A 12,376-nucleotide genomic window follows, 5' to 3' on the forward strand; every position below is an offset into this window, starting at 1 on the left:
TTACCTGACACTCACAGAAAAGTAAGTCGCTTACAATCAAGATTCAAATAAGCGTTATCGAAGGAAGTGAAGCGGATAGTCTGCCTTATCACGAAAATAGCTTGGAACACCTATTTCTTGATGTAGGTAAACGCATGTCAACCTTGAGGAGAAGGGTTTAAATAATGTGTTCATGTATACGGATGATTTTTAATAGGTAGGTTTAAAAACCTTGTTATCCTTATTATTATATTCATATTATAATCTTTAAGTGGTCTACATTAAGGTGACTCCGCGTTTAAGTAAAAAACCGTGTTGGATATGTTTTAAATTGCTTGTTTTCTATAAGAGGCTGGGCCGGCCTCTCACAGGAAACAAGAAATGGAACAGCAAGAAATGGAAAGGGCGTAAGCGACAAAATGGTTTTTGTCGCGTAATTTAAAAACCATGAATTTATTTCATATAAGCTATGGGCAAATTAGAGTGTATGCTTGAACCAATCTATGTACGAATTTTGAAAGCTTAAATCACTCTCCTCTGTTGGCAAAATTAGAATCCCTTTTTTTACTCTCGTCTTTTTGATTGATTATTCTGTGTTATAAAAGTTGACCAATCGTGTTATGCTATCATGGGTAATTCAAAGACAAAGACATGATGAATATTGACAATGAACTTTAATTTCTTAGCTTAATTAGTCATTGCTGAGAAAAATCGATATCGCATCAGCCAAATTATCAAGGCGTCGCCATATTCATATTTTATGAATATGAATTGATATAATAATTATTAATTATGCTTTTTTACGAGAATCACATTTTTGATGCTTCATTCGCCGTTTGAAATAAAAGCAAATGGAAATAAAAATAATTGCATTAACTTCAATAACTATTGTTCATATTCCATACCGAAAAATAACAGCATTAAAATATTCACTGGTCAGTGAAAAATCAATAAAAAATATAATTACTGTGTCAGCCCCGCCGCTATTTATTATCCATAAAATTTTAATTCTTTTCTGATAAACAATGGTATTAATTCTATGCTTGTTCGTATGTAATTTATTATCAAATATTGCAGGTACACTTATAAATTTTCTATAAATTTGTTTTTTATTTTGTAGTAGGCTATGGCTAGGATGTAGTTTTTATTATTCGTAGCTAGGATGCAATAGTTTTTTCTATCTTTTTTATAATAAAGTAAGGGGGCTAACGAGCAAACAAGCCACCTGATGGAATTATGCTATAACCGTTGCCCATTGACACTTGCAACATCAGCAAGTGCGTTGCCGGCCTTTGCCATTCTCTTCTTAAAGGTTTTCAGGTCGTAATATCCGGAAATACGTGCTGGCGATTAGCTGGCGACAGTTCATTCCAGATTTTTACTGTATCTTTTATTTCAATTCTTAATACATTATATTTTTAAATTATCTCATGATGTTACCTTTTCAGGGGCTAAATTCGAGAAATTTCGAAACGACTACATGTGGGCAGATCAGGTCCAGACATATTACAAGCTGCACGGCCAGCCAACACACTGGTATCAGGCAAAACAGTCCTGCGAGGACGAAGGGACGATGCTTCTCATACCGGACACTTTCAACGAAATGGACAATATCAAAGTGCTGATGAGCAATATGAAATCTGAGTATTCTGCTATATTCGTGGGCATACATGATCAATATTCTGATGGAAATTACGTAACAGTTAGAGGTACACACTAATCTATCAGGGGCGTCTTTCCCTTATGTGCAATGTGTGCGGTGCACACGGGCGCCGCAGTCCTAGGGGCGCCGAGCGCCGCTCGCACACGGCGCGCGCCCGCGCTGGCCGGCCGCCATGGCCCACGCTTTATTGACAAACGTCAAAAGAACTCCAGTTTGCAAACATATTTTTTGTGTAATATCCGAAGCTCTTCTTATATTTGTAGAATCACAGCAAAGCAAGGCGCGCCATGAGCGGCTCGGCTTTTGCAATATAAGTTTTAATAATCTTTATTTTTCAACGTGAAATGAACCTTAAAACACACACAAAATGAAGATTATATTATTTGGTGTAAGAGTAATTTCTCGTTTTTTCAAAATAGGTACTGGGAGGATTTGGATTTAGATACAAAAAAGCACAATGTTCTAATTTAGAAAACAAACTGTGCCATGCTGGCTCTTCGGATGTAGAGAAGTTAGAGCTCTTCAATGAAATCGAATAATGAAATCGAATTAATACCGATGTTGTGATGATGTGATGTTTAATAAGTATAGAACATGAAATTTAAAGTAAAATTGAAGTACTTTAGCGATATAAAATTTACGTTTTGGGGTTAGGCTTGTTAGGGTCAGTCAAGACTCAAAAGCACATCATGGTCAAAACCGAAAAAAACTTCAATCTACAAACAAATAACAATAGAGTTATATTGGAGAAATTTGACAATACCTATGTGGTAACTTGATGTGCTGTTATAGTTCGTCTGGTCGAACGAAAGAAGCCACCGCTTAGAGTCCTCACCCTTAAGTGGCCGGACAAACGTACTTTTACTTTGTACCCATTTCATTTTGACCGCGCGCGCGCTTGTTAGGGGGCGCTAGGGTAATGTTTGCACACGGGCGCCACATGGGCTAGAGACGGCCCTGTAATCTATATTAATATTATAATCTATGTTAATTTATTAAGCGGAAGAGTTTGTTTGTTTGTTTGTTTGAACGCGCTAATCTCAGGAACCTCTGGTCTGATGATTTGAAAAATTCTTTCAGTGTTAGATAGCTCATTTATCGAGGAAGGCTATAAACTGTATTTTATCACGCTTAGACTAATAAGAGCGAAAAAATAGAGGAAAATGTGGAAAAAAACGGGGGAAATTATTTGAAAGGGCTTATCTTACTATAATTACTGGAGCAATTTTTCTGTTATTTGGCACAGATAAGATACTTCTTAATATGACCACGTGAAGGATTATAGGCTATTATATTTGTGGACTATTATTATTTGTGGACTAATTTGTCTGTGAAATATTAAATTTACGCGGGCGAAGCCGCGCGGAACGTCTAGTAAATAATATTCCCGCACCGATTTTGATATTTGTGGCCGTTTGGGACCTAGATAGCTACAAAGCGTCTTTTAATTAATTTTGTAGAATATTTTAATGTAATGCTTTCACGATGGAGGCAGCACCAGCATAGACGGTAAAGAAAAAGTTTTGTTCGAAGTTTGACAACGTTTCAGACAACATTCTGAAACGTGTGCAGCATGTCGGATTTTGGTTGGATTATTTACTGTATAATTATAATAGTAGCGCCCTCTGCTCCGATCTTTGTGGAATATTCCCTATTATTTTTCTATAGTATGTGCGTTATCATAACCAAATGTGATTAACGACACAGCACAATTATTAATGCATGATCACATTATTTTTAGGTGATCACCTAACAGGGACGGTACAAGGTATAATGTGGGCAGAAGGTAGTCCAGACAGCTACGAGGATAACGAGCACTGCGTAGTCATGAACAGGCTTGGGCTTCTGGACGACCGCCCCTGTACCGACGTTTATCCATTCATATGTAAGATAGCAGCGGATGATTTCAAATACCATGAAGAATGCGATGGCTTTGATACAGGTGAATAAAATGTTTTAGACTAGGTAAGATATTGTAACAAGAAAATATACAAGTACAGCCAAATGAATGACCAGACATAATTGCATGAATACTAATAATAAGAATAAGTTTCAAAATAGTGACAACCATTCGATTAGACACCGTGAATATTGGCGATACTTTATTACAATAGCCAACATTAGCCGTGTATGCGATAGGAGAACGCAGTCATAGCCATGCAAACACTTATTTTCCTTGTATTAGATCAATTTCCTTGTGTTAGTTTTGTAGCAACTGTTAGATAACAATTTATAAAATTCATAGAATCATTTTAGGTTACGTTCTACAAAACGTAAGCGTGGGTCAGCATCCTAAATGCTACAAGTTCCATCGCGAGCCGTTGTCGTGGTTTGAAGCCTACGCGACCTGCTTTCGAGAGGAAGGAGAGTTGGCCATCATCAACTCACCAGAGGAGGCCAGAGTCGTCACCAACTTGTTAAGAGATCATATCAACAGCAATGTACCTGATCCAAACATGCTCTATCTTGGATTCAGTGATCTACTTTTCCCATATCAATATAGGACTATTAAAGGTATAATAGATTTCTAATGTAACTTAGATTACTTATGTCAGGTAGAATAGTAAACTCATCATACGTTGGCAAATGTTTAAACCAAATAAACGTGTGTAAAACGGCGAATCGAGGCACAAAACATGTAAAATATTTAAATTTTGTATTAAATACTGTGTCTCGATATTATTTTGGTTATAGTAAAACATATGACTCAGGAAAATAGTAAATATTAGTTGAAAGATATGTGGCAAAGTCATTTTTAGCCAAGAGTACCAGAATTTCATAAGTCTATTGGACTTGTCGAATTTAAGCTTGAGAAGCATCATTACATTCATTAAGTAGCATTTCTGTTTTAATCTCAGTTCAATAATGGTTTGATTATTTTGTATTTTTTTTTACAGACGACACATTAAAAGCTGCAGGTTACTCGTCTTTCCATCCCATAAAGGAAACAGTCGTAGCCAACAAAACTAAAAGATGCGGAGCCCTTTCCAGAACAGGATACCTCATTCTCACCTATTGTGATAGACCAGCCATGTTCCTCTGCCAAAAAGGTATTGATAAGAATAACAAGTTATATAATAATAACAATGAGAGTAGTGAAGAGAGCGACGAATACGAATAAACGAAAAAAATATTCAATTTTTATTAATCCCACGGTAATTGTATATATTTGTCATCAAAATATCATGTACTCTATTTTATGTAAGCACAAAATTTCATTAAATCAGCCAAGTAGATAAGCAGCTTATAACCACGACATCTTCAAAAAGATTATAAGCCAACCGTTGTGCAAGCAGAGCAATCATTAATTCATAATATAGCCTACCAATACAATTTTGGTTGATTTATGTCAAGCCCAGCCGATATAACGACTAACATTGACTTGACATAACCCAACTAAATAACGTAGGTCTGTCACGTATTTCTTTTCCCCGATGGTACACAACTATATTTTTATGAGCAGTAAAATGTAAGCCATATATTCAGCACAGCAACGGAGTGGCACGGCCAAATGTATTGCCTGACTTTTGAACATTCGCATTGATTGATGTGTTTTCATATTTCATTACTTTAAAAATCAATAATTTTAAATTTGAAAACACCAGATGTGGATTTATTTTAATAGTTTAAGTAACTATTGTTTACTAAGTGACTGCAGTAGGATAGCAGAGGTTAGGAGGAGAAACATAAGCTGACTGTAACATGACAAAATATAGCTTTGTCCACACTGGGCCTTTTTTTGTTCATCAAGGGCATGCGTTATAGCGCAGTCAACAGCGAACGTGAGGCATGCCGCATGCCCGTGACGCGCGTTGAAATCGTAGCACTCGCTATGTACACTTTTCTTTCAACGCGGGTGGATTTTGACGCATTCAATTACTGAATATGCCAAACGAAAATTGAATAAAAAGAAGATGACGAAAATTGAAGATGAAATTGCATAATGTGGACATAGCTAATCATCTACAAGATGTCCATTGTAGTAAATCAATGATAATAATAATATAATCGTTACAGCGACGAACCAACTTGTATTTTATCTTAATTTATTTTATTGTAAACATACCTAAAAAAATAAACTTTACAAAATAATTGATATGACATAATATTCCCTTAAAACGCTAAGGGTGGTTTGCTTTAACTATAACTTTAACCATAACCAATTGTCAAATGAACAGTCAAACCCTTGTAAAAATCCATAATGGATGGACGCCGTATTTGACGATAATTTTAACCTTCTCTATAACTTTACCTCTGGTGCAACCCACCCTTATTCATGACATTTCAATTGGTAGCAAATATAAATAAATTGACTAAAGTAAACAGAAATAGATTATATAGCCGTAAATGTAGAAGTTTGTAAAGATCGATGGTTGGCTAAAATAATATACTAAAATATTATTAATTATAAAATAACTATTTTACGCAAAAACTGCTTAACAGCTGATGTTGCAACTTTAATCATAAACCCAGGTATAACCAACGCTTCGTATCAAAAATACTCTGTTACCATGGGGCACAGCTACGAATAATCGGGTATAAGCCATTACCCAAACCGCGACACAACCGCGCGCTAAATGCGTTATATGCTATTATGCTGATAACATCGCATTGTCCCTTAATGCCATTATTTACTAATTTTACTAAAACTATACTAAACTAATTACGACAGAGTGTTTGATCAGTTTTATTTTACACAAAATTGTAAATGAAATGTAAATGTTTACGTTGCAGGCATACTAAAATATTGTTGGAGGTTAAATTGAATTTGCTCTTATTGGCCACATACATGATTTTAGATAGACTAGAGTAAAAAATAATAATTATTATGTAAAACTTTTTAGCACGTAAAGTAATAAATAAACAAAATATGAATTATTGGATGCGATATAAAATATAAAAAGGTTTCTAAGAATAATAAATTATTCTTTAAAATTTCGAAAAAGTATCCCAAAAATTGTTTTTCTCGTCCTAATATGCAATAATACGCAAAGTTCAGAGCAGAGGGCGCTACTTGTACATACAGTGAAGAATTCTGCCTAGATGGAGAATACAGGAAACGTTGAAGAACTCCAATGTTTGATTTTTTTTTCAGAGCTATTCGACGTTTTCTTTCCTAGACGACTTCTTATCAAGCATATTTTGGTAGCCCAAACCATAACGCCGCTGTAACAAGCCTCGGCAACATTTTAGCAATGACAGAATCCCGCCTGCACTCGACAGCATGATAATACAATACATTTAAACCCAACGGTGCGTTGCCGCTGATGAATCGCGACAGCAATTTTACGCAGCTAATAAGCGTGAAATACATTTGGCGATTGTATTTACAAAAGCGGAATTCAATCAAGAATGACGAATCACAATGAAAAACAGTGTTTTATAGCCTGAATATTTTTATACTCTTGGGAGACTAAAGTGAGAGAGCGACGAAGCTGTTATTTCCACGTTCGGAGACAATGTAGCCTACATTTTCTTACATGATTGACTGACAAGTAAGATGATCCGTGCGTCAGATGGACATATAAGAAGTCGGTCCAGTGCATGGTCCTTTATACCAGTCATCGGTCGTCGGACTCACGAGGTTAAGGGGGTAAAGTAAAAGAGTACTCTTGTGTACTGCGCACACACTTGGACACTATAAAATTACTCCTGCGTAGCTGGCCTGGTTTTAATGAAACCACCACCGGCCAGCCACCGTTACCAAAACCGGTGCGGGAGTTATTATTATGTATTTAAGTACTTGCATACTTTAAAAATATAGTTTTTACTGGTTTCAATAATATTTTTTCGTAGACAGAATAATTGATATCCTTTTCGTATTTTGAGGCAGCCATTTTCCACCAGCGGACCAAACCAATTCCATTTCTAATAAAACAAATGCAATAACGCAGTAAGCGTTCGGCTTAATAATTCGCACTTACGAAGAGACATAACTTCAAAATTAGCGAGAGTTTATGTATGAACTTGTATAATTCGCATAGTTTATAGGGTGCTCCATGATTGCGGGGCTGCGTTAACTGGCAATGAATATTGTCCGTTGTTAACGAGCTAGACCTTATATTCATAATTACCTTTTTTTTATAATAATTACCTATTTTTTAATCTGCATCTAAACTGTCTCTCTTGCACATGAGCAAGAACGAGGTATATTTTGTACACATGATCGAACCTAATCAAGGTAAATCGAATAAAATAGTTATCTGAAAAATGGCCGTACAAACGAAACGCCACCAAAAAGCATTTGAGATTTAAAATTCTAACATGAAATATCTCGTATTTAATGGATAGTTTAACTTTAAAATAGCGGGCGCATAGGCGGTATAGGCACAATATCGTATGTGAGAGCTTAATGCTCGCTTTTGAGTTAAATTTTATTTGATTGCGAGCGGCCGACAAGCTGATTGATGTATCGCCGGGCCGTGAAGATGAAATAGATTAATATGCCATGAAATTTCGTGTCCATATTAAAGATGGCGCAAATTCATCCCCGAATATTGTTTCGCATAGAATATTTTATGTGCTGAATTCGCATCTACGAGTAAGAACATATTTTTAAAAATAAGTTTAATATACACACAAAATATAGCAACATACGTTTCACACGATAGAATAGTGCATGATATGCTTAGCGTATTCTGAGTAGGTACTTACAGTTTGTCTTACGTTTCTAACCGTCTTATTTGTATTGAATTTTTGTCAATTGTAACTTTTTTCTATCACTAACAAGCTACAGTATACTACCGACAGTACATCCGCTTTTTCGATTTCCATGAGATAATAATATGCTTCCGAACACCTATTCTATACTCATAAAGTAACATGTCCTGACTGACTGATTCATCGCTGAGCAAAAACTAGACACCCACCAAGGAAGGATTTTTTTTTATTTTACCCCAAAGGGGGTTAAAGTTTGAATGAAAGTCCATCATTTCTAAAGTAATAAACATGAAAGTTTATTTTTGGGCTGCTGATTAAAAATGAACGGATAAGTATTAATGCTTTTTTGGAAATTCTACCCCCAAGGGGATGAAAGTTTCAATGAAAGTCCATTGATTCAATTGTTATGCGATAGCCGGCTGCCGCTTGGGGTTGATGGGTTAAAAACAAAAAGATACGTTTTTAAGCATATGTGAAAAACCTACCCCTAAGGCTGCGTTTCCATCAGAGATGTGTTGCGAGGAATGTGTTTTTAAGTAGCCTCCATCGCCGCGCTGTGCGATGTCATGGCAAGCTCACGTCATTGAAGCGATTCAATTGGTTCTCAAAATCACATTCCTCGCAACACATAAATTTTATCTGGTGGAAACGTGAGTGTTAGTATGAAAAACCTATCAACTACGTTAAAAAGGAATAAATTGTTATTATTAATACAGTTTTAAAGGAGGAAACATATTCATCTTTGTTACACTATGCTGACGCGAACGAATTCGTAATAAAGAAATCTGTCTTCATTTAGTAATTTTGAGTTATGCGAGCTGCATTCGTCAAGTCAATCGTATAAGAAAAGTAGCGATTGTGATAAAGCATTAAGCAATAGGGCGTTTATACGACATTAACTACATTAGTGACGCCACATTTCGCGACAATCTGCGACGCGACGCAGTCGTGTGTGAATCCGAAGATACAGAGCCTCATTTCCTACAGGGTTAAGCTTCGAAATTAATATTACCATTAACATACAACTCGAAATTTCGGAATGTTATGTTATGTAAATGTTGTTATTGAAATTGTCGAGATATTTATTCGAGTTATGTGCTATTGAAGTGAAAACTTTTTTCGTGTTTTATTATGTATCTAATGGAAAATTGTATGCGAAATTGTGTTTGTGCTTTCAGGGGCGGATCTTGAATTTGTGGGGCCCTGGGCTAATACTGCTTAGGAGCCCTACCTAATTACTCAACTAATTGCCATTTTGACAATAAACTGTTTTCTGTAGTGATGTAGGTGTATTATGTTAAGTACAGGAAGAAAATTTTTAATTTATTTATATGGGCTACTAGACGTTCCGCGCGGCTTCGCCCGCGTAATTTATGCGGAAATGTCATGGAAACCGTACATTTTTCCGCAAAAAAAAGAAATCTATGTCCTTTCACGTGGTTTATTTTTCATGTGTGCCAAATAACATAAAAATTGCTGTAGTGCGTTTAAATAAGCCCCTTCAAATAATTTCCCCCGTTTTTTCCACACTTTCCTCTATTTCTTCGTTCCTATTAGTCTTAGCGTGATAAAATATAACCTATAGCCTTTCTCGTTAAGTAGGCTATCTAACACTGAAAGAATTTTTCAAATCGGACCAGTAGTTCCTGAGATTAGCGCGTTCAAATAAGTCATTTCAAATAATTTCTCCCGTTTTTTCCACACTTTCCTCTATTTCTTCGCTCCTATTAGTCTTAGCGTAATAAAATATAGCCTATAGTCTTCCTCGATAAATGGGCTATCTACCACTGAAAGAATTTTTCAAATCGGACCAGTAGTTCCTGAGATTAGCGTGTTCAAACTAACAAACAAACTGCAAATTCTTTTATTTGGTCATCGCAATGTAGGTCCTTTGTTAAATCAAAATTTATCGAAAGAACTTATAATTAATGATGACATTGTTGTTCTGTATTTGTTTTCTATATACGACATCCTAGAGAAAGAACGCTCTGCTCCCCGTGTATTATATTTCTCTATGGCTCTGCTTCACAGCTAGTGATCGGCATCGTTAAAAAATCTTTAAGATGGTAGAGTAGTTTGGGAAAACATTAACAAGTTTCTTTTCATAAATTATCCAAAAAATTTCACTGCAAGTGATGTAAGACTCTGTCTTAGACTGCAGTAAGTAAAATTTTAACTGAATGCACTCATTCACTAAATGTTCGTCTACGGCATTTGGATAATGCGCCAACCTTATGATCAGTTTTTTTTTATTCTAGATAATTTTTAATATTGACAATATCGTCTATAATTAGTTTCAATTCGGTTGGGGGCCCTCGGTATTCGCGGGGCCCTGGGCTGCAGCCCAAAAAGCCATATAGTAGATCCGCCCCTGTGTGCTTTAACTACTGAACCGATTTGGATAAAATTTTGCTTTAATTTCAAAGAACGTAGTAATACTTTTCAACATTTAGTAATTTATAAGTTTTTTTTTAATAATACGCCTATAACGCCTCCGTGGTCTAGTGGTTCAGAGCTCGGCTCTTGACTCGGAGGTCGTGGGTTCGATTCCCGCGTTGGAAACATGTTATTTCCAAGTTTGGTTAGGATAATGCAGGCTGATCACCTGATTGTCTGACAAGTAAGATGATCCATGCGTCGGATGGGCATGTAAAAAGTCGGTCCTGCGCCTGATCTCTCGCCAGTCGTGTCGGTCTTCCGTCCCACTGGGTTATGAGAGTAAAGGAATAGAGAGTGCTCTTGTGTACTGCGCACACACTTGGGCACTATAAAATTACTCCTGCGTAGCTGGCCTGGTTTCAATGAAACCGGCCACCGCCACCGAAACCGGTGTGGGAGCTATAATTTATAAGTAATTGTGTAAAATAAGTATATAGTGTATTTTATAATCATTTTCACTTAAAATTGCCAATTCTCATTGTCGTTGCAAAATAAATGACTCCTACAATTAAAACAAAAGGAAGGCGACTGAGTGAAACTGCTTGTTGTTCAGGATTTGTCTATACAAAATGTTTCTTTGTTTGCAGGAGTTCTCCTGACTTTACGATTGAAGGCAGCTTTAAAGTACTTCCGCAGTGACAAAGGTCCTCGGCGGTGTACCTAGCGCGTGCGGATGCTATGCATCATAAGCCGCAAAGAAACTTAAAATATATGTTTTAAAGTTGTGTGAGTAAAATTGCTGGCATTTCTCTACAAAACGTCTTCCACAAAGTTGTTTCGATAACTTTAGTTCATTGTTTTTAAGACTTATTTTACTATTCCGTACAATATTTATTATGAATTCGTTTTTGTAATTGTTTCGATAATGTGGTCAATAACTTTTTTAACCATTTTCATTATAGCTATGAACAATTGTGTGTGACAGTTTAAAAGTATTACTTTTAATTAACGGTATTGAACTTTGGTAGGTGTACGTACTGTATAATGTTTTTGATATAATATCGGTGATTTGAACTTTAACACAAGCGACAGGAGACGTACATCAGCCGAAGTTCAAATCACAGACATATCAAAAACATTGGCCACACTCAAAATGGAGCCCTGGATTGTAGTGACAGCGCGATAGCTAGACGCCGCGCGCGTCGGAATAAATTTGCAAAATTCTAAGACTAACTTCGAGCTCGTGAAAAGTTGAATTTCTTCTGGCTTCTTACAATTATGCACTAACAAGCCGGTAACGTAAAGGAACGAGAATTTTTGAGGAAGTAATAAAATTCATAAGTTCGGAGGCGAACAATAAAACTGCATCACGTCCTGATCGCACGTTTCAATATTCAAATAGGAGACAACACCTGGGGCGCGCTTGAAAAATGTTTATTATATTGCTTTCTCGCAAATGAGAACACGCTTTGTTTCGTGCGTGTACGTTTATCGACTATTTATTACGGCCAATTGAAATATAGCCGTATAAAGTCTACGTTTTGTTTTGTAACTTGTCTCGTTGTGTACATTTATGTGTCTATTTCTAGAACGAAAATAGACCACCTGAGGTACCTTTCTAAGACTTACCTACGCGATGCTTACATGATATTTTTCAAAGGAATTTATTTAGGATTTACCACGTATTCATTAGTA

General features: G+C 36.1%; 1 protein-coding gene across 1 annotated transcript; it reads left to right on the forward strand.

The window, feature by feature from the left end:
- The first annotated feature begins 934 nt into the window (after positions 1-934).
- On the forward strand, positions 935-4,763 carry LOC121730589 (C-type mannose receptor 2-like). Its single transcript, XM_042119699.1, has 5 exons — positions 935-1,056; positions 1,428-1,688; positions 3,384-3,584; positions 3,899-4,156; positions 4,540-4,763. Exons 1-5 carry the CDS (start codon positions 1,005-1,007, stop codon positions 4,761-4,763), a joined length of 996 nt encoding a protein of 331 aa, XP_041975633.1. The 5' UTR covers positions 935-1,004.
- The last annotated feature ends 7,613 nt before the right edge of the window (positions 4,764-12,376 follow it).

The sequence above is a fragment of the Aricia agestis genome, chromosome 9 (genome assembly GCF_905147365.1).
Source record: "Aricia agestis chromosome 9, ilAriAges1.1, whole genome shotgun sequence".
In the NCBI taxonomy this organism is placed as follows: domain Eukaryota; kingdom Metazoa; phylum Arthropoda; class Insecta; order Lepidoptera; family Lycaenidae; genus Aricia; species Aricia agestis.